General features: G+C 58.9%; 1 protein-coding gene across 4 annotated transcripts in view; it reads left to right on the plus strand.

Moving 5' to 3' along the window:
* The first annotated feature begins 475 nt into the window (after positions 1-475).
* KCNC4 (potassium voltage-gated channel subfamily C member 4) overlaps positions 476-24,411 on the plus strand; it is a 46,127-nt gene continuing 22,191 nt past the window's right edge. Inside the window, exons 1-4 of one of the 4 annotated variants that reach the window (XM_043575805.1) lie at positions 476-2,351; positions 13,559-14,495; positions 16,547-16,750; positions 19,191-23,987. In XM_043575805.1, the coding sequence (XP_043431740.1) occupies positions 1,674-2,351; positions 13,559-14,495; positions 16,547-16,750; positions 19,191-19,360 (1,989 nt within the window). In that variant the 5' untranslated portion in view covers positions 476-1,673 and the 3' untranslated portion in view covers positions 19,361-23,987. Of the gene's footprint in view, positions 2,352-13,558; positions 14,496-16,546; positions 16,751-19,190; positions 23,988-24,411 lie in introns of those variants that run through there. The other 3 variants (XM_043575808.1, XM_043575807.1, XM_043575809.1) reach the window with 3 other exon arrangements.

Genomic DNA, 24,411 nt, shown 5'->3' on the forward strand with positions numbered 1-24,411 from the left:
GTCAGGAAGCCCCAACACGGTGTCTGGGACAGGAGGGGGCAGCCTCCTCCACTCGACACTGTCTCTCCACCCCCTTTATTCCCCGTCCTCCAGTCCGCCGCAATGAAACCGCAACAAGGAGGGGGAGTTGACTAGAGCGGCCAGAAGGGGCGGGGGGAGGTTAGAGGTCAGGGGTCGCGAGCCCTTCGGTGTCTCAGGGGCTGCAGTGGGAGGAGCTGCGGGCTCGGGGAAGGCGGGGAGCCGGGCCGAAGGGGCGGAGGGGACGGTGGCGGACGCGCGCAGGGGCGGCGCGCTGGGCTGGGCGCTGGCGGTGAGGGGGTTACGCGCCTCGGCTCGGCTCGGCTCGGCTCAGCGGAGGAAGGCTGAGCCCCGCCGCCCGGGCCCTGCAGCGAGTCCGGTCGGCCCCGCGCCGCGCCCCGCCCACCCCACCCAACGGAGGGCGCGCCCGGGCGAGGCGGGGCCGAGAAGAAAAGGCGCCACCAGAGAGTGGCATCCGCTACCAACGCCGGAGGGAGATCGAGAACCCCCTGGGCCCCAGCCCACCGGCGCCCAGGCTCCCCCGCCCTTAGGCCACCTTTCGCCCGCCTCCTGCCGCGAGCCAAGGCCGGCGCCCCGCCCGGAGATGGGCAGACGCGCGGATGGCGTGGCTCCCAGTGCCGCCAGATCGCTGGAGCCCGGCGCCGGGGCGCTGCGCTGAAGCTCTCGATCCGCGCTGCCTGGGAAGCCTGCAGGTGTCCTTGGCCGCTCGGCCGCCGGAGCCCAGAGCCCCGCGCCCCGGAGCGGCTCCGCCCCCCGGGCTCGGCGCTGCGCAGGACGCCCCGTCTGAGGCCCCCCCGCCCCAGCACGGCCCCCGCTGCGCAGCGCCAGCCCCGCGCCGCTCCTAGCCGCTGCCGAGCCGCGGACGCAGGACGGGAGGCTCGCTCCTGCGGGCGCGCTTGTTTTTCTGCGGCCGCCTCGCCCTGCGCAGCCCCCGCCCGCCTGAACGCCGCGCTCCGCTCAGCCCCGCCCGCCATCTGAGCCCTGAGCTGGATTTATGAATGGGGGGAAGAGGCCACATGCCGCCGCCGCCGCCTCGTGTTGACCGCAAGCAGCCCGGGCCCGCGGAGCTCCGCCGGCTGCCGTAAGAGCGTCGGCCCGGCCCCGGCAGCCGCTCCGAGGACTTGTTGCTGCTGCGCTGCCGCCGCCGCGGGGAAGCCGGCCGCTCCCGGGACTCGGGAGCCGGAGGGTGGCCCCTGTGAGTGTGAGTGTGAGCGCGCGCGCGCCCCAGACCTTCGCAGTGAGCCTGGACTGTGCGCTAACTCGCCTTTTGAGGGTGAAAGGGGGGGCGTGTCCGGGGGCCCGAGCATCTGAGTGTCCAGTCCTAGCCGGGGAGCGTGAGGGCTTGTTCCTGCCTCCCCGGGCCCCTCGCTTGGGTCCTCGGCTCGCCTTTTCCCTCCTGCCTCCCTCGCCGGAGCTGCCTGCCCAAACCCCAACCACCTGTGCACCGGAGAAACCCAACTCCTCCTGCTCCGCGCTCCGGGGGGAGGCAGGGGCAGGGCCAAGCCGCAGAGGGGGCCGCCGCCGCCTCCTGCCTCCTCCTCGTCTCCTCCCCCTCCCCCGTCTGACGCTGCCTCCTTGGGAAGGGTGTTTGGAGGGCAGCGGCCGCCCCAAGCCGAAGCCCCGCAGCGCTTCTTATGATCAGCTCGGTGTGTGTCTCCTCCTACCGTGGGCGCAAGTCGGGGAACAAGCCTCCGTCCAAAACATGTCTGAAGGAGGAGATGGCCAAGGGCGAGGCGTCGGAGAAGATCATCATCAACGTGGGCGGCACGCGACATGAGACCTACCGCAGCACCCTGCGCACCCTACCGGGCACCCGCCTCGCCTGGCTGGCGGATCCCGACGGCGGGGGCCGGCCCGAGTCCGATGGCGGCGGTGCAGGCAGCAGCGGCAGCAGCGGCGGCGGGAGCTGCGAGTTCTTCTTCGATCGGCACCCGGGCGTCTTTGCTTACGTGCTCAACTACTACCGCACCGGCAAGCTGCACTGCCCCGCCGACGTGTGTGGGCCGCTCTTCGAGGAGGAGCTCACTTTCTGGGGCATCGACGAGACCGACGTGGAGCCCTGCTGCTGGATGACCTACCGGCAGCACCGCGATGCCGAAGAGGCGCTCGATATCTTCGAGAGCCCGGACGGAGGCGGCGGTGGCGCAGGGACCGGCGACGAGGCCGGCGATGATGAGCGGGAGCTGGCCCTGCAACGCCTGGGGCCCCATGAGGGAGGTGCAGGCTCCGGCGCGGGGTCGGGGGGCTGCCGTGGCTGGCAGCCCCGCATGTGGGCGCTCTTCGAAGATCCCTACTCCTCCCGGGCGGCCAGGGTGAGTGACAGGAGCCTGAGCCTCCTCTCGGGTGTGTAAGTACCCGTGGTGGTGGGGATGGGGGCCGGGAGGAGCGGGCTGGGCCGAGACTGACTTACCTTTACCACTGCCTCCCTCCCAATTCCCTCTGTCTTCCATGGAACCCCAGGGGACTCCCCCCGCCTGCCCCCCCCCCCCCCCCACAGACACACATACCCTCTCTCCTGCACGCCTCATCAGGAGATTGCACGCACTTGACTTACTACTTGGACCTAATCCCAGCTGCCTGCTTTGCCGCATCCCCTCCGAGGGAGTGGGTTGCCCTTAGCTGAGCTCTTCCTCCCCCTTCTCTGCACAGGCTGCCTCTCTTCATTTACCCCCCACTCCTCCACAGGGCCAGCGGCCTGGAGAGCTGGAATTAGGCCTCCTGCCTGAGTCAGGGTTTGGGGGAAGAAAACTGGGTGTGCTAAGCGCCTACTCTGTGGCAGGCCCATGTGTTAGCTTCTTCCACGGGTGCCACCTCCTTTAAATGCTCTGGGCAGCCGGGTACGCTGTGAAGTATGAGTTCTGTAGAGGGACACCAGCTCCAGCCCAGGCAGGGCTGGGACCGGAACGCAGGCCTCTCATCCAGGTTTCTGGTGAGCCCTTTTTTCAGGGAGATAAGTCAAGATGTCTGCCCCTTGCCATGCCCCTAAGGCTTCCTGGTCACCTGGGATGTCTTGGCTTCAGTTAGACAGGAAGGGCCTAATGTTCTGGGTGATGCAGGCTCCCGCGGTCAGTGGCCAGCCACAGGCTGCCTGTGATGATCCCAAATTTGTTGCCACTTCTTTTCTTCCTGCTGCGGCACAGATTGGCTTCCCAGAAAGCCCTGGTTCGGGTTACTGCCTGAAATGGGTATGTGGGGGGAGAAGAGGGTGGCATAGATCTAGTCCTATCCCACCACCTCCTCCCCAGGTCAGTCCAGTTTCTCCCACCCCCCCTTAGGTGAAAGGGATTGGAGGGATGGGGATATACTTGGACGGCTTAAAAAAAAAAAAAAAAAACACAACCATGAAGGATGGCTTCAGATTCTTGAGAGAGAGAGAGAGAGAGAGAGAGAGAGAGAGAGAGAGAGAACCCCGGAGGCTGGTGCCTGGCTTCATGGCTGGCAGCCTAAAGCCTGGCTGTTCCTCACCTCTGGCATCCCAAGTCATCCTATTAATGAGTCTCAGAGCCCTTGCCACCCTCCCTGGCCCCTCCTGTGCTGGGCCTCAACCAGGTCATGGAAGGGAAAGTTCCACTTCCCCACGAAGGGGAGGGCAGGAGGCTGGGAAGGGGGGCTGCAGGGCGGGCCAGGCTGGTGTTAACGCTAGACCAGGGCAGACACATCTCTGGCCTGGGAGGAACAGAGGTCTTGGTGGCCAAGGCATCCCAGGGCAGCCCCCTGAAGGCAGACCCCTTTGTCAGGACTGAGAGGGAAGTTGGGGCCAGGAGCTGCCTTTGTTTCTTCCCTACAGCCCTTAGATCAGCCCAGATGATGCCCTGGCCTGGGTCTGCTGTGAGTTCTGGGGGCTTCTCATGCAGTTCATTAACCCTGCCAGTGTCCGCTGTTGGCTGTGGGTACTAGGGGAGAGCAACAGGTACAGGCTAATCCAGGCTCTTTTTAAGTTGGGGCTGGGGGGAGGCAGTAGATTTGGCTTCCTAGAAATGGGGAAAGGGGACAAGGCAGGGAGGCAGAAATGAAACGATGTGGTTAGGGGAGCTAGGTCCTGTTCCTGAGCATTCTGGGGCCTCTGGGGAACTTTTCATCTCTGCTTCTTCTCTCCTGGATTCCAAGGGGCTGTGCCATCTATGAGTTTACCTTCTGCTCAACAAACCCCAGGGTCGGCCGGCCTGGGGGTTCGTTGAATAAATGCAGAGCCTAGTTGACCTCTTGAGTTTCTCCAGGAGCCCGAGATACTTTTGCCCGTTTGATGTGGAATACATCCGCCAGGGCATTCCAGCCGAGGCCAGGAGTTCGGGGCCGGGCAGGGTTAATTCTAATACTGAAGCAATGAAGAAACCACGATCCAGAGGTGTTCGATGCCATCAAAGACACTTAAGGGCAGAGCAGGAACCTCCCTTAGATTCCAACTTTCTGGTCAGTAACACTGATGTGAACAGCTATGTGGAGCTTAATGGCACTCATGCCAAAAGTGGACTTGCTTCCTGCTGAGGAGCACCAGGCAGAAGCAAGCCTTCAATTCAGCTGTTCCTGGGACAGACAAGTGAGAATACATAATTGTTAAAAAATTGCTAATGGCTTTTGGTTTGAGTATGCCATGCAGGTACTTGCATTAATCTCTAGTCCTCCCGATAAACTTAACGGTGGAGATCTCCTCCCCATTCAGTAGATTGGGCCTGTGAGAGGGTAAACATCTTGCCTGAGATGACACAGCCAGATAGTGGCGTGCTGTGAGTCAAAGCCCCTGCTCCTCCGATTGCAACATGTTCTTTCCACTGAACGAGGCTGTTTTGGAGGTGAAGGGGTGGTTTGTTTCTTATTCTGGCCTGGAAGGTGTTCTGAGGTTCTGTACTTCCTGTGGATGACATCAGAAAACCCAGGGGCAGATGGGGACATCAGCAGGGACGTTTACTCTGCCACCCCTCAAGGTCTAAGGGCCTGGGGCGTAGGCGATCTGGGGCCGTGCCCTCCTCACTCTGTTTACCCGCGGCCAATAACACTGCCCTTCCAGCAAGTATTGTCCACTGGGTCTGTGCATACCCTCCCTACTCGGGGCCCGCAGCATCAGCCGTGGGCGTGGGGTGCCCACTGAAGGCCAGTAGGGCAGAGGGGCAGGGCCCGCCCCAGGCGTCGGTTTGCACCCAGCTGGCCAGTTGAGTAGTGTGTTATGACAGGAGCAAAACAGATACAAACGGAAAGTGAACTCAACTGATTGTGGAGCCTGTTGCGTAGCTACTGGCCTGGCCCGCAGAGCTGTTCCCATTCAGGCAGGCTGGCTCTAGGTCAGTCAGGGTGCTCACCCCTGCTCCCCTCACGGTGGCCAGGCCCGTGGCGGCGCTTTGGTGGCTCTCTTTCTGTGGCCTGGTGTGGGAAAGCAGGCATGGGGCAGGCTGGTCCTGTCCCCACCTGCCCAGCGCCCACAGTCCCAGCCTCAGCCACAGCCAGGGTGGCTTGCCAGACTGAGGGGGACCAGCAGGGTTTTGGCAGCAAGGAGGTTGGTAGAATAAGACCTTCCTTATTTGCTGAGGGCACACAGGAGGCCCGAGGAACGGGACCCTAGGACACTCCCCTCCCTTCACTCCCAACCTCTTGAGGACCCAGGGGTTAGACTGACTTCAGCTGTTATCAGTCCTGTTAGGAACGATAGTGGTTTGGAGCGCCTGGGTGGCTCAGTTGGTTAAGCGTGCAACTCGGTTTCGGCTCAGGTCATGATCTTACGGTTTGTGAGTTCAAGCCCCCATTGAGCTCCACGCTGGCAGCACGAAGCCTGGTTGCCTCTCTCTGCCCTCTCCCCTGCTCATGCTCTCTCTCCCTCCCTGAAAATAAATAAAACTGAAAAACAATTAAAAAAAAAAAAAAAAGGAGGATGGTCGTTCTCCTTTGGCTAAATCAGTACCTGGATTCGTTTTCCCATAATGTTCCCCTTCCGAGTAGAGGATGTGGCCCAAGGATCCCTACTGTCCCAGGAAGGCAGCTGGAGCTGGGTTTTCACTGAGCACCCACTGCGTATCAGGTCACTCTTGCTTTGTTCTAGTATCTCATCTGGCCTCTGTGAGGCAGGGATCATTAACCTCAGTCTACACTGAGGGAAACTGAGGCCCAGAGGGGCTTGCTCACACAGCTGGTGGTTGAACTAGGCTCCAAACCCAGATCTTGTGAACCCACATCTGTGCTTGGGCCACAGCTTCAGCCGCCTCCTGTGCCTTCTTGCCTGGAAAAGGCCTCTGACTTTAGGGGGCCCCAGAGGGGGCCTTCTGCTCTCCTGCCATCCCTCCCTTCACTTCCTCCTCCGAACTGAAGCTCCCATCCCCTCACTCCCTAGAATTGCTCACATCTGAGCTTGCTGTCTGTTTTTTCTCACTGTGGGACTCGCATAGAACAAAAAGAAAGGGGACTTAGTTACGGGAGGTGACGAGGTGTCCCCTGGCCCCGCAGAGGAGTGAAATGGAGGCCTTCTTGGAAGAAAATGCAGAGCTCTGTTCCTACTTATCCTTTCTGAAGGCCCCCCAGCTTCTCTGACATGGGCATTGACTGGGACTAGCTGGGTGGTGGGCAGGACCCCCTGGTCCCAAGCCGGCTGGGCTAGGGAGAGCCAAGAAGCCAAGCCTGGGAGGCTCGGTGCCCTGGCCTGTCCCCCAACCCTGTCCCGAGGCAGCCTCCCAGTCTCTTCCTGGGTCTGTTTTGTGTTTTTCTTTTTTGTTCTGAACAGACCAACATTTGCCTCTGAACATCTTGTCTCTGGATAATGAGGTGTTTCTGTTTGTCACCATTTGGGGTGGGGTGTAAAGTGGGGGAGGGGCTGAAATAAACTTGGGCTATTTTGGGGAGATGAGGGAAGAATGGGCAGGAACAGAGCCAGGCATTTGGGCCTTGGGAACGGGGAGCCCCCAGGCTCCTTGCCTCCCCCCGTGGACATTGTCCTGCCCTCACTCCGAACCCGGTTGCTGGGCACCAGGACGTTCAGGCCATCCTTGTTCCTGGGCACCCAGCCTACCACAGCCTCTGGCCCAGCTCCCTGCTAGGGTTTTTTGGGTTTTTCTCAGGCTGGGTGATGTTTACCCAGCCTCTGGCAGGGGGCCCCATCAGGCAGTGGCCTTGGCCCACCCTGGAAAGCCACAGAGTCTGGGAGCCCATGTGCCTGGAGGTATTCCTGGGCATTTCGGTCACCTCTAGCCCGAGTTAGTGGGGCTGGCCACGTCTCCTCCTCGTGACAGGTTCCCCAGGACCTGGAGAGGAAGTAGGCAGTCCCCTTGGCTCCAGTCATTCAGAAAACATTTATTGGGAACTTATCACATGCCGGACACCAGGCTGGGCCCTGTAAATACAGAGACGAGTCAGACACGGTCCCTGTTCCTGAAGGGAGCTAGGTCAGGTGGAGTCGGTGGCAGTTGAAGGAAATTGGGTGACAAGAAATAGTAATAACACAAGATGGATCATGAGAGGTGCCACAGTACTCTTAAAGAATAAAGCCCCACAGGAGGTGAGAGGAAAAAGCCATAAATCCCACCTCTGTGTGAAGTGAAGCGAGGTGGGGGGATGGTTGGCCGGCAGGGAAGCCTCAAGGAGGAAATCGAAGTTAAGCTGGATAGGCCCTGCAGGATAATGACTTAGCTGTCTTAAATAATTTTTAGAAGGAGGCAGGCTATAAATAAATATATAAATAAATAAATAAACGTTCACCGTGAGTAGTGCTTTAACCATGCGGAGTTAGGGAAGGGGCGAATTTTCTGGCCAGGCGACCGGCCCCGGCAGAGATAGGACAGCACGGAACACAGATAGGCAACAGCCAGGAATCGCATTTGGCTGGGCACGTTCCTGGCCGGCGATCTGGGCTGGACTGAATTCCTTCTGGGGCCGGACTCATCAGCTCCCGGCAGCCCAGAGGCCCTGAGGAGCCCCACGTGCTGGCTTGGCCGAAGGGGGGCATAGGTGGCGGCGGGCTGTGGCCCCTGGAACCAGGATAGGAGGTCCCAGGGCCAGGGTCTGCTCCCAGGGGAGCCCATGAAAGGAGAGGAACAGGGGTCGCTAGGCTGATACCCGCACTTTGAGGCCGTCACTCAGGAGCCTAGGGACAGCTCAGAGATGCTTTGCCTGACACGTTATCTCTCTTTTCCTGCCTCTGAGCCCGCAGGGCTGCTCGCTCCTTTTACAGCGCTGCCTGGGCTCTAGGACCTCACTTCCCCGGAAGCCTCAGCGCCTCATCCCATCCCCACCGATCTTCTCTGCAAGTGTCTTTGGCTGTGTTCTCAGATTTCTCTTCTCCTACACTTCATCCTTAATATAGGTTTTGGGCATGAGTCTTCTTATGTTTATCGGTCCATCTGTCTCCTTGGCCCTTTCTCCTTGGGCCCCCCTCCCCTGCCCCCGCTGATTGTATTCAGTTCCCAATGACTGGTGTCTGTCACCTCCCCCCTACCCCCCCGACCCAGCCTGTGCCAGATTCTTGAGACACTCTAGGCTCTGTGCTGAGTTTTACAAATATCATTTCTTTTAATCCTCAAAACAGCCCTATAAAGTGGGTACTGTTCTCATCCCCCTCAACACATCAAGCACTCTGTAGCCTCAGGTCCTTTGCAGTGCCTGTTCCCTCTGCCTCTCCAGGTGTCCTGGATCTTCATATAACTCACTTCCTCACTCCTTCAGGTCTCTGCTTAGATGTGTCACCTTGGCATTGAGGTCTTGCCTAATCACCCTATTTGAAATAGGTCCCTCCGCTCACCTGGGTGGCTTAGTCAGTTAAGCGTCCAACTCTTGATCTCGGCTCAGGTCATGATCTCATGGTTCGTGGGTTCGAGCCCTGCATAGGGCTCTGCGCTGACAGTACGGAACCTGCTTGGGATTCTCTCGCGCTCTCTGCCCCTCCCCGACTTGCGCGTGCACGTGCTCTTTCTCTCTCTCAAAACAAATTGAAAAAAATAGTTTAAAAAGAAAATGAAATAGTTCTCTCCTCCTCATACTCTACCTCCTTTCCTCTTTATTTTTCTTCCTGACACTTACACCATCTGGCATACTATGTATTTGCTTATTTGTTGATGGTTTCCTTCTCCTAGAATGTAAGGCCTAAGGGGCAGGGGTGTTCGTTTTGTTTCCTGCTGTTCCCCAGCGCCCAGAACAGTGCCTGGCACATAGTAAGCCATTTTATGGGCAAAGACCCTAAGGCTTAGAGAGGTTAAGAAATTTGCCTAAGGTCTCTCAGGCAGTGAGTAGCAGAGACCAGCTTGTACCCAGAAGCACGTGACTTGAGATTCCTACCATCGGCAGTTTTAGGATGAGCTTGGTGAAGGAGGCTGATAACAGGGCTGACTCACCAGCCAAAACACCTGGGTCTCCGGACAGGTGGGTCCCCTACAGGCTACAGCCAGCCTGTGTGTGGGGAGCCCATGGAGCAGGAAGCTGGAAGGGGCGGTGCTTTCCAGCACAGAGGCTCGGAACCTCCTGTCCAGGGTGGTGAGACCCTCCCGCATCCTGCCAGCGGGGAGGAGCGCAGCTGCTGGCCAAACCAGATCACATAAGCAATTTTCCGCTTGGGCAGTTTTGACTTCCAGCAGAATCTATGTCCCGTGTCCTCAGGTAGCATGGAAAGAACTGACATCTTCCAGCATGGGAACCGGGGCAAGTCCTTTCTCCCCAGGCCTCGGTTTCTTTGGTTGCAAAACCAGCAGAAAGGGAATTGAACTGGGTGAGCTCCTGGGGTCCATTTGCTTCTAAAAAGCAAAGATTTTTGTGATGTTTCTGGCTCCAGGTCCAACTCAGCCTCTCAGAAGCTGCATGTAAGGGTCCTTGGAGACCATGCCCACACCCCTGGCTGGGAGCTAGTGCTGGCCCCATTTTGTAGTGAGAGACCCGTACAAAGCTCAGCATTTACCTAGTGAGTGGCTGGGCCAGGATGAGGGACCCAGGCAGTCTGACCCCAGGGCTCCTTAGCTCTTTGTCCTCAGTCTCTGCTCAGCAGGTACCATGGGAAGGAGGTACAAGTGTACCCCACTAGCTGTATGCGATGGCCCAGCAAGGGCCGCTCAGAAGGCTCCAGCTCAAGGCCTTGATGTCTAAGTTGGGTGCTGTTGCAGCCACTGCCTCCTTCCTCAGTCCTTTTTTGTCCCCGGAAGCCCCCAATAAAGAGAGTGGGAGAAAAAAAAAGCAGTGTCCCTGCTGCTGGAGGTGAAGGGCCTTGATTGCACTTGCTTAGGACCACTGCTTACAAAATAATTCAGTTCGGGAATAACCTAGGGAGAAAGGAATCATTGGGGCCCGACAGGGGAACCTGTAACCTCAGGACCCACCTGGGGCAACACACCAGAGCCCAGGTGCCTGCATCTGTCCCAGCTCAGCCTCAGGTGGTGTGCCTGTCTCCTTGGGGAAGGGGGGGCTTTCTGGGGCCTGCCTTGCACCTGCTGCCAGCCCTCGAGAGGTCACAGGGGAGACTGAGACCCCGTGAAGATGTCACCAAAGAGGAGTGGACTGTTTGGTTAGAGGACCAAGTGGAAAGAACTGAGCTGAGAGTCAGGGGACCTGGCCTCTGCCTGATCCTGAGCGAGTCATTTGCCCTTTCTCGTGCCTGGGAAATGGGCACATGTGGCTACCCTTTATCAGCCCCATCTCCTGGGAGGGCCAAGGTGAGTGGTACGAGAAAACAGTTGCAACAGCTCTAAGGAAAAACAGCAGGAGTGGACACTGCAGGAATTCAGGGGGCTGTTCCCTAAGGCAGGAGGGGTGGTTTGTACTTACTGGGCGGCTGCAGAAGGAGCCCGGGCGCCAGTGAGGAAGGCACCAAGGCCGGCTCCTTGGCCCTGTGGGTAAGAGGGTGGCCGGCACACTGCTCTCCCTCCCCTTCTCCCCTCTCTGTGCCCTCTGCTCAGCCCCTTGGCAGCTCTTCCTGAACTTGTTTTTCCAAATCACTAATTAACTTCACGCTCGGCTCCCAGGTGGGCCAACTCTCCTGGCTAATTTTTCCTCGGAGAGAGCAGGCTCCTGCTTCCCCTGCTTCCTGGCAGAGCTAGGGTATGCCGTCTCCACGCCTTACCCCACCCCTTTTGCTGCTGGGGATGGGAGCAGCGCCCAGAGTTGGTTCCCAGCATCACGGTGGCCACTCAACAGGTGCCACCACCAGCTCATCTCTGGATGGCCACGGAGAGCCCCCAGGCTGGAGCCGTTTGCCTCATACCCACATCGGTCTGTATTGCCTTGATAGCACCTTTCTCGGGGAAGAAAAATGACATCAGGGGCACCTGGGTGGCTCAGTCGGTTAAGCACGTGACTCTTGATTTCGGCTCAGGTCATGATCTCATGGTTCGTGAGATCGAGCCCCACATCGGGCTGTGTGCTGATAGCGTGGAGCCTGCTTGGAGTCTCTCTCTTTCTCTTCAAATAAATAAATAAACTTAAAAGAGAGAGAGAGATCAGAAAAGGAACTTGAAATTTACCTTCATAGGAGAGACACAAACAGGAGAAGCTCCAGGCAGCTCAAGTGGGGAAAGTGGTCTGCTACCTCCATTCTCCTTCCTTGCTGCATTTGATCAACCTGTCCATGGTCAAGTGTAAATAAGATGTGTTACTGTGCAATGAGTGTCTGTCTTAAGTCCAAGGTACACAACCCTAAGGGTAAAATAGTAGTCATCAAGGAGTTGGCTAGGAACACCATTGACAGTTCAGAGAGGACTTTCCTGGGTCTGTGAATTGATCGTGCCTGGGAGGTGGTGAAGGCAGTGCGGTGTGAAGAGAAGGTACGGCCTCCAAAGGTAAACAGTTCTGAGTTCAAGTCTGGTTTCCAACCCTTCTAGGCTATGTGACCTTAGGCAAGCGTTTAAACCTCTCTGATGCTTAGTTCCTCCTCCTTAAAAGGAGATGATGAGACTTCCCTCACAGCGTCACAGGGAGGACCGAAGGTGGTAACACGTACCAAGTGCCCAGCTGTGCCAGGACAAAACAGACAGCTAATGGATGTTCATTCCCAAAGTTCTCTCAGACTTGCTTCTGCTCCAGAAGCCCCGGAGGTGCTGCTGTTTCATTTTCCCAGCTCCCCTTGTATTCTCCATTGGTGTTTTGCAATACTAAGAACAAGGTGTGCCTTCTCCCCCTCTCTCATGCAGACTCTCTGGGAGGAAAGCATCCCTGAGGGGCACCATTAGCCATGGCCAGGTGGAAGTCAGTGTGTGGGGATTGCCAAGTGGCCATGGGGCCACAGTCCTTCCCCGTCCACCTATTTAAGCTCGGCCCTCGGCCCAGGGAGGAAGCTCATCCCCATGCACGGAGCAGGACAGGCAGCAGCAGGGGGCGGAGACCCCAGCAACAGGTGCCCCGACAGTGGTGAATGGCATTGCATGAATAACAGATGAGGGTTCCGTAATTGGTGTTATTACACATGCATTTCATCTCCATTCATAATGATTGGACACTTAAACCTAACTGTTCCTCTGCCGGGTGCCACTGTCATCATTCTACCCGAGATCCGAGCCGTCTGGATCAGCCCCTGCCACACTCCAATCCCAGTGGGTGCAGTTTATTTTTTGTTGGAGCTCAGTGTCCCAGGAAATGCCAGGTGTCGGGAAGGGGAGGGGTGGTTATTCTGGGCAGACCCCCCTTGTCTCCTGTTATGGAACGTGCTACCTTCCTTCAGACACTTCTCACTGTCTGGGCATTTGGCTGGGACATTCTAAGCTGCAAGGTAGTAGAGAGGGGCTGGGACTTGGGACTTGAGGAGGTGGGGGGTCGTGGATGGAGTTCTAAGACTCAGCTGGCAGAAAGAGGCCCGGACTCATTCCCTCCAGGCCCTCTCTCTGGGCATATCCCTAACACAGTGGACCTCAAAACTTAGCCTGCATCAGAATTACCTGGAAGGTTTGTTAAAGCAGATAGCTGGGCCCTACCCGCAGTATTTCTCATTCAGTGAGTTTACGGCGTCAAGAATTTGCATTTCTAACTAGTTCCCAAGTGCTGCTGCTCCTGCAGCTGGTCCGGGACCTCACTTTGAGGACCACTGCCCCTAAAGCCTAATTACTCCAAGTGTAGTCTGTGGACCAGCAGCCTCTCCTGAGAGTGTGTTAGAAATGTAGAATCACAGGCCCTACCCTGGCCCTGAATCAGAATCAGAATCAGATTTTAACAAGATTCCTAGATGATTTGTATACCCATTACAGTTTGAGAAGCTTTAAGGCACGACCCTTCTACAGGGGCGCGGAGCTAGGCAGGAGGTGGGGCCAGAGTCGGCAGTGGGCGGAGCCAGAGCGTTAAGGGCGGGGGGGGGGGGGGGGCATCATAGGCAATAGTATAGTTTCCTGTCCAGTTGCCTCCAGCCAGAAGCAGCCTGTCTCTTCTGTGTGCCGTGACAAAGATTGGGAAGAATTACCTTAAAATACCCGAGCAGATGGGTAAAGACCCTCCGAGGAGGGAGTTCCAGCCCACGACCACCTTCATCCCGCCTCTCACCATCTAACGTCCTTCCTTCCGGTGACCCGTGCCCTCACTCTCCACAAACAGGACGGCGCCCGTCCATCCCTGACAACCGCCCCACTCTCCTCCTCGCCCGCAGGTGGTGGCCTTCGCCTCTCTCTTCTTCATCCTGGTCTCCATCACCACCTTCTGTCTGGAGACCCACGAGGCCTTCAACATTGACCGCAACGTGACAGAGATCCACCGAGTGGGGAACACGACCAGCGTGCACTTCCGGCGGGAGGTGGAGACAGAGCCCATCCTGACCTACATCGAGGGCGTGTGTGTGCTGTGGTTTACATTGGAGTTCCTGGTGCGCATCGTGTGCTGCCCTGACACGCTAGACTTCGTCAAGAACCTGCTCAACATCATCGACTTCGTGGCCATCCTGCCCTTCTACCTGGAGGTGGGGCTGAGCGGCCTGTCCTCCAAGGCAGCCCGAGACGTGCTGGGCTTCCTGCGCGTCGTGCGCTTCGTGCGCATCCTGCGCATCTTCAAGCTCACACGCCACTTCGTGGGGCTGCGCGTGCTGGGCCACACCCTGCGTGCCAGCACCAATGAGTTCCTCCTGCTCATCATCTTCCTGGCCCTGGGCGTGCTTATCTTCGCCACCATGATCTACTATGCCGAGCGCATTGGCGCCAGGCCCTCCGACCCACGGGGCAACGACCACACCGACTTCAAGAACATCCCCATTGGCTTCTGGTGGGCGGTGGTCACCATGACGACGCTGGGCTATGGGGACATGTACCCCAAGACGTGGTCGGGCATGCTGGTGGGGGCGCTGTGTGCACTGGCTGGCGTGCTCACCATCGCCATGCCCGTGCCGGTCATCGTCAACAACTTCGGCATGTACTACTCCCTGGCCATGGCCAAGCAGAAGCTGCCTAAAAAAAGAAAGAAGCACGTGCCCCGGCCACCCCAGCTTGAGTCACCCATTTACTGCAAGTCTGAGGAGACCTCACCCCGGGACAGCACCTACAGTGATACCAGCCCCCCTGCCCCAGAAGAGGGTATGGTTGAGAGGAAACGGGCAGGTGAGATTGGGGGTTGGGAAGGAAAACCACCTCCCCTCCAGTGGTGGAGGGAGTCCCCAAGTGAACCTCAGCCCTTGGGACTTGGGATTGTCCTTTATTGTCCCGGGCTGCCCTAAGTGTCTAAGATGTGTCTTTAAAAGCAGAAAGTGTCGAGGCCAAATCTCTCTCTCTTCTGGTTTTTCAATAGCTTTCTGAAATTAGGGTCTGTGGAGTGAGTTTACCACCCAATTTAGGCTGCGGCGGGCGGTGCACGGGGCTGTGAATTCAAGTACCATCTTGGCCACGGTGCTGTGTGACCTGAGGCCAGTCACTAACCATCTCTGATCATGGGTTCTTCACCTGTAAAATGGGAGTCATCTCCTACTCCCCAAGACTTTGAGGAGACCCAAATGAATAACAGATCTGAGAGTATTGGGAGAAGTGAAAACCACTCTACAAGCATCAGGCGCTGTCGTTGTTAGCTAGAGAGCAGGGCAGCTGTTCTGCCAAGGTGCATCAACACGTGAATCATTTCTTTCCAAACGTTGGAGTCTGATGTCTCTTGGCCTAATAAATGTGATAACGTAACAGCAGTGGGAGGCCGCCTTCTGTTCAGCACAAGCTAGATTGAGTCCTCGGCTCAGGGTTTAACATGGGATGGGAGGGAACCGAGAGGGAGTAGCCCAGACAGTGTCGGGCAGGGGAAAAGGAAGGGTAGAAGAAATGGCTTCTGCACCCTGGAGGAGGAGGGCCTCTGGGTCTGGATCCTGTTCTTCAAGGATGGGAAAGGCCACCCCTGGAAAGCTGGCTTCCACCTGCGTCAAGAGAGGGGAAAGGAAGTCGGCTTAACCCACAGAAACTTGGAGTTAGGCTGGAGAGTCGGAGCCTAAGTGTGGTGGGAGGGGCTCCGGAGGGAGGTCTGGGATTCCTCGCCTGGGCAGCCCTTGGACGCCAGGCCATCGGGAGGCTGGGGGTGGGCCAGGAGACAAAGGTAGCAGCTTTTGGCCAAGCTCTGGGGGCAAAGTGGGACTCACTCTCCAGAGGGGTGCCTGACTCATAACAGTCACCTATGGCCTGTTGGGGGGTGGCGGTAGTACATGCTGGGGCTACTCACTCCCTGGGGTCATTTGGGGGCCTTGATGGAACAACCCCCCTCAGGCTCCCCACTTCACCAAAGCGGTGCCCCTTCCCCCATCCCTGGGTGGAAATCTCCCAGCCAGGGCCTCGGGGAATTTCAGCTGTACCCCGAGGCCCGTTCAGAGCTCGGAGGGAAACCTAATATCAAAATGCGCAAGTCCCTGCACCAGCTCCTGGATGCACACTTACCCGCGGCTGCTGTCAGCTGCACCTCAGCCTGACCCTAACTACTTGGCCGTGGTCAGGGCATTCCTGGCCCATGCTGAGGCCGCTGCCTTCAGAGCGAGCCAGCCAAGGGCCCACTGTGCTGCCTGACGGAGGCAGGGGCTTGGGGCTAAGAGCCCACAGCAGTGGGAGCTGAACTGGAGCCTCCTCTGTGCAGGGTCTTCCCCAGACAGGCGAGCCCCAAGCGGAGGGCTCCAAATCCTTTAGGTACTTGACTCTGCCTGAGGTGCCTGGTGAGCAAGATTAACCACCTACAGGGGGTCCAGAGAGATGGCCGTGGAGGCCTATTTATTGGTTTAACCCTGGCGGTGCCAGCCCTCATCCCAGCAAGCCGGGTGTTCTCTGAGGGAATGCAAACTCATCCAAGTGTCAGCCTGAGCCAGCCCCAAGGAGGAAGCAGAGTCGGCCGCCTGCCTCAGGCTAATCTCCTGGGACAGCCTGCGGCAGACAGAATTCAGGAGCCCCGGCTTGGGGTATCTGTGGCTCCTTGTCCCGGGAACGACCCTAGGCCAAGGCTGAGAGGGAAGGAGGGCATTCCGCCCCCTGCCCCCAGGGCCAGGCCCACTCGCTGGCCCTCCCAGGGAGATGCCAGGCCCCCTCAGGTGAGGGCAGTCACGCTCTAGGGCTGGGATTGGAGAGCCCCCAGGTGAGCCCATGAGGAAGGCCGGAGCAGCCCCTCACACAGCCTCCTTTCTGTCTGCTCCCTTTAGACTCCAAGCAGAACGGCGATGCCAATGCGGTGCTGTCCGATGAGGAGGGAGCTGGCCTCACCCAGCCCCTGGCCTCTGCCCCCACCCCTGAGGAGCGCCGGGCCCTGCGACGCTCTGGCCCCCGAGACAAAAACAAGAAGGCAGCCGCCTGCTTCCTGCTCAGCGCCGGGGACTATGCCTGTGCCGATGGTAGTGTCCGGAAAGGTATGGCTCCCCAGGCCGGGCAGGTGGAGAGCCCCCAGGGAGCTGAGTCTCCCCAGTGTCCCCTGCAAACCTTGAGGTCCCCTCCTCCCCTGAGGCCTTGGCCACCATCTCCTCTGCCTTGGATGTGCCCCCGCTTTTAAGATGAGTACCCTGATCTCCCACTCCCTGGACTAGAAAGGCCTCCGGCATCCCCCAGAGGTTCACAGAGCCTAGCACCCACACCCCTCCCAGCCCCCCACCATGGCCACAGGGAAGAAAGACTAAGTGCTAGAGGCTAAGGGCAGGCCAAATCAGCGGCCCCTGCCTTTCCCTTCCATTTGATCACCACCTCTTCCTCTGGTTCCTGCCACGACCTTGAGGCCTGGCTCCACAGGGTCACTGCCAGACTTTCCCTAGACCTCCCTTAAACACAGCTAAGGTTTCCCAAGTAAGTCCCGAGAGATACCAAGAGCCTTCGGGAGTCAGGATAAGAATGAGCTGCTGGTGTGATGTCTTTGGAGAGCCTAGCACAGGCCTGACCTCCTCATCCTGCCCTGGGGGTCCAGGAGCCTGGGAGGGGCCAACCCAGCTCTGCACGCCTCTTGAGGCAGAGCCAGCAGGTGACCAAGGGGTGGGGAAGGGGGTAGGGATGGGTAGGGACTCTGTGTCCCCTCTGAGGTGTGCTCTGAAGGATTTGGAGGATTCAGGAGAGTAGCCTGTCCTCTCCAGTAAGGAAAGGCTGAAATTCATCGGCAGGCCCCTAGCTGTGGCAGGAGCAGGGCAGAAGCTGGGCCGTGGACTTAGGGCTTCCTTACTTGCAAAAAGGGGGTCAGCAATGATGGAGGATGGTTGAGGGTCGGTAGTGGCTGAGAACAGGAGTCTCAAGAGCAGGTGCTCCTGCCCGGTTCCTGATCACTTTTTTGTCATTCTTGCCCTGTCCCTGTGACTTAACCTGCCTAAATGCCCTACCTAGTTCCAGAACAAACCCTGACTCCTCCTGAAACAAAGCTTGTCCCTGGGTTCTCAGGCCACTTCTTAACCAGCCCTCTTTTAACCAAATCCACACCCCCCCACCCCTGCCACTTCTCACTGTCCCAAACTCCAGTCCAGGTCTGGGTTGAGTGAGTCGGGGCAGTGTCTGTGATGCCTCTGTCCCCCCAAGCATGTCTCCTGGCCTGCTCATCTCATGCAGCCTGCACGGGCACCTTCCCAGCCTCTGCCCCCACGGGATCCCCAGGGCACCCTGACCCTAATGAGGCGCTGAGAGGTGTGTGTCCAGCTGTGCTGGGCATATGTACTGTTGGGTGTCACCAGCAGGAGCTGCCATCTGGCAGCTGGAAGGAGATGGCCCAGAGGCCCCAGCTACGGGGCTGCAGGTTGAAGGTACTCAGACCATTTACACTCTCTCCTGCGTCTCTCTGGTCTCCCTGTCCTCTGCGTGTCCCAGTCCTTGGGCTCTGGATGTGCCTGTCTCTCCTGCCCCCCATCACAAACACGCAGCGGCTTCTGCTGCGTCCTGGTTCAGACCCAGAGACTTGCTGTGGCTGGAGCATGCTGAGTAATGGCCCGGAATGTGGGGCAGAGGGGACCCTGCCTCCCATGTAGGCCTCGAGCTGACTGCCCGACAGCCCTGTTTGCACTCCAGTATTGTGACGGGCTTGGCGGAAGTAGCAGTGTGGAAGAGGCTGTGAGGGTACAAGTCAGGCAGGACCGTGAGGAGGTGGGGAGCGGGTCACACCCGGGGCAGGAGGGGCACGTGCCTGGGCTGGGGAGTGTGTACCGCACCGCCAGATCTCTCTGGGAGCTCGTGTGGCCCGGCTGCTCTATTTTCAAGATGCCTCCACACTGCTTCTTGGCAACAAGCATGCAGCTCAGCCAATTAGAGTGACCTTCGAGAGGGAACAGGTGGGTTGCTGGGAAACAGGCCCTGCTAAGCGAGCGTGGCAGTTAGCATCGCCAAACTCCCAGCAAGCACTCAGCAACTTTCCCCATGCCAGACTGTGCCTCCCTTCTCTGCACTGGGGCTACGTGTGGGACCTGGCGTAGGGGGCCCAGGGCTCCTTCAGCCACGGGCAGAGACTCCCTTGTGAGCCTATAGCTGCCCAAGTGTCAGAGTGTGAACTCCCTGGGGGGGGGGGGGGGGAGGTGACCGGTGCTGATCAGGGCTTCCGAAGATGGTGTAGAAAGGTGCTGGAGGCTGGGGGGTGTATGTGTAGCTGGAAGGGAACTTACTTGGGGACAATGACAGGGCAGAGATCAGCTGTGTGGCCCTGGCATCTGTCCTCTGGAGCCCAGGTGACCTGGAAGCCCAAGAACGTCAGGGAGCCTTTCCCAGGCGGGCCAGACCCCTCAACCAGCCCAGGGCTGACTGCCCCGCAGGGTCCCCTGGAGCATGAATCCCACGGAGCTGCTCAGATGAGGAACCAGGCCCCTCTGACCCATGTGCCTTTTCTTCACCAAGGCTGCGCAAAGTCCCGGAGTCTAAACAACATAGCTGGAGCAGCTGGAACCAGTCTGGGGCTGTCTCCACTGGCATCAAGATACAGCTCACCCTACCCTCCAAGAAAGCTCCCGCTCTCCCACCCCTTCCACCCTCTCACCAGCCCTCCACCTGGACACCCGGCCCCTTAGCGGCACCCTCGGCTCTCCCCACCCCCGGGCACACACGCTCACATGCCCTCCAGCCCTCATACCTCCTGGGGCCTGAGGGAGCCGGGCGGGATGCAGGAGAATCCAGGCCCCTGAGCCTCTCCTCCACAGCACCCAGCTCCCCAGAATGTTCAGCTCTGGAGCCTGAGAACAAGGGGGAGATTACGCCCAGGGCTCGCACCTCCCCGGTCCCCATCCTGAGCCGGACGTGCCAGCCCCCCACCCAGGACCTGTGCCTCTGGGCCTTGCCTGCCCTCAGGGCCCCATCGTAATCACAGCAAATGCATTTTCATTCCTCGTGGCCTTCAGTCAGCAACCAGCCTGCCACTGAATATCTCTGTCTGTCTGTCTGTCCGTCCCACACCCAGACCAGCCAAGAATAAGGCTGTCTCGTGGGGCGTCTCTGCTGGTGTGCAGGGAGCTAGGCCCGTGAGGGGAGCAGTGCCGCCCTGGGAGAGGAGGCCTGATGTTCCCCAGCCCTGGCCTGGCACGCAGGTGGGGGTCCCTGGGGCCCCACAATTGGCTGCCTAGGTGTGGGAATGCCCTCCTCTCCGGAGTGACACCCGGCAGCAGAGCCCCGCACCCCATCTGCGCCCCAGCAGTGGTGCCTCTCCCGCGCTGCTTTCTCTGCTTCCACGACAGTTTCTCCTCCCTCCTTCTCCGCTCCCCCAAACTCCCAGCCCTGCCTCTGAGTCACCTGCCGCTCCCACCCAGCCTCTGCGCTCTGTATTGCTGCCAGAACCGGAGACTCATCTAATTTCTATAATTAAGTGTATTCATTTACCTAACGAGCCCAGGAGCACAACAGGTTTGTGAGTCATTGAGTGAGCAGGGGTGCCCCCTGGGCAGGGGCAGCTGAGGGGAAGCGTGGGGACAGAAGCCATCCTGCCCCTCGCACGTGGCCACTCCCGGGCCAGGCAGGGCCGGCTGCAGGCGGCCCCTCCCCAGCAGCTTGCCAGGGAGGCTCTCTGGGCCCCCTCAGCTTCAGGAACGCAGAAGGCCTCGGCCAAGCCATTTCCTGTTTCACCTGATGGGAATTAGACCTGACAGTGGAGCCGTGCGCCTGGCAATTTTTAGAGTCAGATTATGCAACTTTGTAGAGGGAATGACTAAGGTCCGTATCTGCTCCTTCCAGGGTGGGCAAAGATAGGAATGGAAGGACAGAATTCAGGGACTCGGCAGGAGGCTGGGGGATTGGGAGGCCACCCCGGAAGGTGCACTGGGCAGAAAGGTCAGACCATTTCATGAGGTTGGCTGTTGTGAAAAACCTGTGCCCGGAGCACCCCCATTTCCGTGCCGTCTGTCTTCAGCCTCGGGCAGACACACGAATGTCCCTTCCGGAAAAGTGTGTTCACGATGGGTACTGGCATACCCCAGCCCTGCTGTGGCCTGTGGGGCCTGTCTCCCGCTTGTTCTCAGAATGAAATGTCCCGCTAAGAGATGAGAAAATACAGCCGCGTCCATGTGGCCTGGACAGGCCCCTTTCAGTGACTGGGGCTGGGAAGCCCCGTGGAGCAGGATGGAGACATTAGGCACCGTCTCGTCGCTGAATCTGAGAGCCCAGCTGCTTTTCCTTCGTGAGGACGGATTCGGTCCCGGCCCCGCAGGGCTCCTTGCCCGGGGGTCCTGAGTCTGATGGGGATGTGATGAGCTAGGTGTCCAGTTTAGCCTGGACGCCACAGCTATTTTCTCCTCTGACTTGCCTTTCTGGTTTGGGGAACTGAGTTGGCTATTTCTGTGGCAGCCCTCAAGTTGTCAGGAGCCCAAGTTTCCACGGTACCCACCTCCTCCTTCCCTCTCCTCCCTCCCACAGGGATGGGCATGCTCATGGCACCCCTCCGGTGGGCACAGATGTCCCTGGGCGACATGAGGCAGGAGTGCCAAGCTGGAGCCCCTGGTGCCTTGGGAGATGGGCTCCCACCTGTCCCCCCTGGTTCTCTGGCTTCCGTGGGGGAAACAGAGGACCTAGCTAACAGGACGGCTGAGTAGGCTGCTACCTCTCAGGACCTCTGGACCTCCCAGGGCCCTGGGAAGGGGCAAAGTGAGTCCTGGAGTTTGCAGAGACCCACTGTACACGGGGTCCTGCCTAGGAACGCAGCTGCCTACGTGGGCCTCAGCCTGTCCAGACCTTGGGCCTCCCTCCTTAGGGGAAGGCTCTCCCTTCCACCTGTAATCTGAGAGCACAGTTGGCTTCACGTTGGGTGTAGACTTGGACCTGTACCCATTACTTTGTCTTCTAGAAGCCTTTCCCTTACAGCTGGGGCCCACCCCCTCCCCCACAGAGCAGGGAAGCAGCCGGGGTAGGAGTTGTTCACCTTACGAGTTTGTACCAGGCCTGCTGACAAACTTAGAGGCATTTGTCAGCCCCCAGGGCTTCTGGGAAGAGCTGTGAGCTGGAACCAGAGGTGGAAGATGTCTGTTCAGTGTAGGCCGGGAGTCAGAGGGGAGACTGAGTACCAGCCCGAGGGCTGGGGCTCCAGGAGTCACCCCCTTGGGCCCAGACTACCCTGTCACAGAGCTTCCTGGGAGAGGAGGGCCTCCCCTGCCCTGGTCAGAGAGTATCACCCCCAAATCCCTGCCCCCACAGCAGCCTCCTTGCCCGCCCTGCCTGTGCCCCCGCTGGGAGGGTAGGGGAAGGGAAGACCCAGGCCACTGACATTCCAGGCTGAGGCTGAGCTGCCGAGAAGGGCTCACTGAGAAGGGTTGGGTTTCTCAATAAGATGCTCCTTTCTGGCCTTCTCTTCTGAGATGGACACGTACATCCTCCCTGACCCTCCCCTTCGGCATCCACCCTCCAACTGCTAGAACTCTGTTCCTGCCAGATTGAGGAACTGTGGCTGGGCACGACAGGGCAGCACACTCAGGCACCTTCTTCACCAGCCGCCCCCGTCCCTCCACCCCGGGGACAATGGAGTGGGCCCAGGTGGTAGGTGGCAGGTGGAGCTATGCGGGGGTGGGCCGCCCAGGTTGGACTCCAGGCCACACCAGGAACGTCCCCCACTCCCTCCGTGCCAGCATGTAGGGCTGTGATCCCTCCGCCCACAGCACTGGGGTTTTGAAGACCTGAGGGCTTGTGATTCCTGGAGCTCGTTACGTGAGCAGGTATGGAGATAAGCTGTAACATGGCCTACGAGTCACCTTGGCCTAGTGCTGGGTAGGCAGAGGGGTGATGAAGGGGCTCACCCCATTCGCTGACCCATCCTTGCTCTTCCTGGCCTCTTAGCCCGGGGTCCCCATGCCTTCCAGCTCTGCTCCTGGCCTAGTCCTTAGCCCACAGGCTGTGGGTCAGCAGCTGGCTTCCTTCTAACATCTCATTCTTTGTTTCTCCCTTTCTTTTGCTGAACTCCTTGCCCCCCCAGACGGCAATGTTGAGCCGAAAGCGTGCGTCCCAGTGTCTCACACCTGTGCTCTTTAAACACAGAGACCTGCCAAGACGCCCTCTCGCCCAGCTATGCCCAGGCTGAAGTCCTCACCCTCTCTTAAGCGGCACCAACATGAGAGAGGCAGGCAGACAGACAGAAAGCCAAAGGCTTAGGGAAACTCTGGAACCCTGGCAAGAATCTTTCGCTGGGAAAGACTCAGAGACCCTTGTTTGCACAGGACTGACGGAAAACCTCCCATGTGACCCTCCAGGCCCAGAGCCATCTGGGTCTGATGTTCTGTTCTGTTGTACACCGAAGAGATATATATGCACATATAGTATCTATATTCGTACGTACTATACTCGTGTGTGGTGCACGTGCTACTGGTGGTCTGTCTTCTCTGTTAGGCTGTGTCTCCCCAGGCCCAGGCCCCGCCCCCAGGCCCCCCTCTTCTTCACTGACTCCTTGTTTCTGCTGAACACGTGTGTGGAATGTCCCAAGAAAGAGCGTCTGGGCTCTGCCAGTCCCAAGGGCGGGGGGGGGGGGGGGGGCAGGCAGGCCAGACTTGGCCCCTTGGGGTTGTTTCCTTCCCCTGTGGCCGGTGGTCTCTGGGGAAGGCCCGGTTGCCCCCCGGGGTCACTGCTCCACTGGCCCCACCCCACCCCAGATTGGGGTTCTACCTCCCACCCCACGCCCCAGTTTTGGGGGACTTCCAGGGGACTTCCTCTGGAGCTTCTTCGACTCCTCCTCCACCTTACCTGTGTCCTGGACCGAGGGGGCATTTTGTCTTTTTTATTTTGGGGTTTTTGTTCTGTCTCCTCCGTCCATTTGTTTTCAAAGATGCTGCTGGGCAGACGGGCAGGGAAGGGGTCTGTCTGCCCCTCTGGCTCAGGGGTCTGAGAAGGGGAAGCCTCGGGCAAGCGGAGACCAGTTGCAATACTGTACTTCCTGGCCGGTGGCCAGAGGACGCGTGCAATAGCAGAGGCCAGGTGACCCCTTCAACCTTGGCCTCTGCCCCTCCCGCGGCCCTCTCACCGCAGTCCCACCCGCCCTGCCCCTCCCTGGCGTTGGTCAGTCCTTTTGTAAAGCTGTCCCCTCGTGTGTGTGTGTGTGTGTGTGTGTGTGTGTGTGTGTGTCTGAGGCATGCCTAGGCTGGGCCCTGCCGCCCTGTCTGCGCGCCTTCCACTGTCGTGCTGTGCTCGAGCCCCAATAAAGACATCTGGAGCGTCCTGCTGCTCCCGCCTCTAGTGACTGCGTCCGCCTCTCCTTTCTGGCTCTGTGTCTGTGGGGACCTCCCCGGGCTTCCACCCCAACACCTGAGACATGCAACACACTCCGATCCTAGCCCTTTCCCCACCCGGAATCACCGATGCCTGCCAACCCCTGCGTTTAGAGCTAGGCACGAATGCCCAGAGAAGGACATTCTTGCCCGGGGTCGTGAAAGAGGGCTGACCGGGGACCCCCGGCTCCCAGGCAGTGTTCTGGTCTCCACCACCGCCATCTGACCCCCTCCGTGACGCGGAAGAGATGTGTTTGGAAGGCGTACCCCTGTATTCCTGCTTGCTTGTGCGGGACCCCCCCCCCCCCCCGCCACCTTCCCTGGAATTACACCAGTGCTATGTGGGCCAAGGCCCTGGGGATGCCAGAGTCATTGCGATGACTGGATGGCTG

The sequence above is a fragment of the Prionailurus bengalensis genome, chromosome C1, assembly GCF_016509475.1.
Source record: "Prionailurus bengalensis isolate Pbe53 chromosome C1, Fcat_Pben_1.1_paternal_pri, whole genome shotgun sequence".
Lineage (NCBI taxonomy): Eukaryota > Metazoa > Chordata > Mammalia > Carnivora > Felidae > Prionailurus > Prionailurus bengalensis.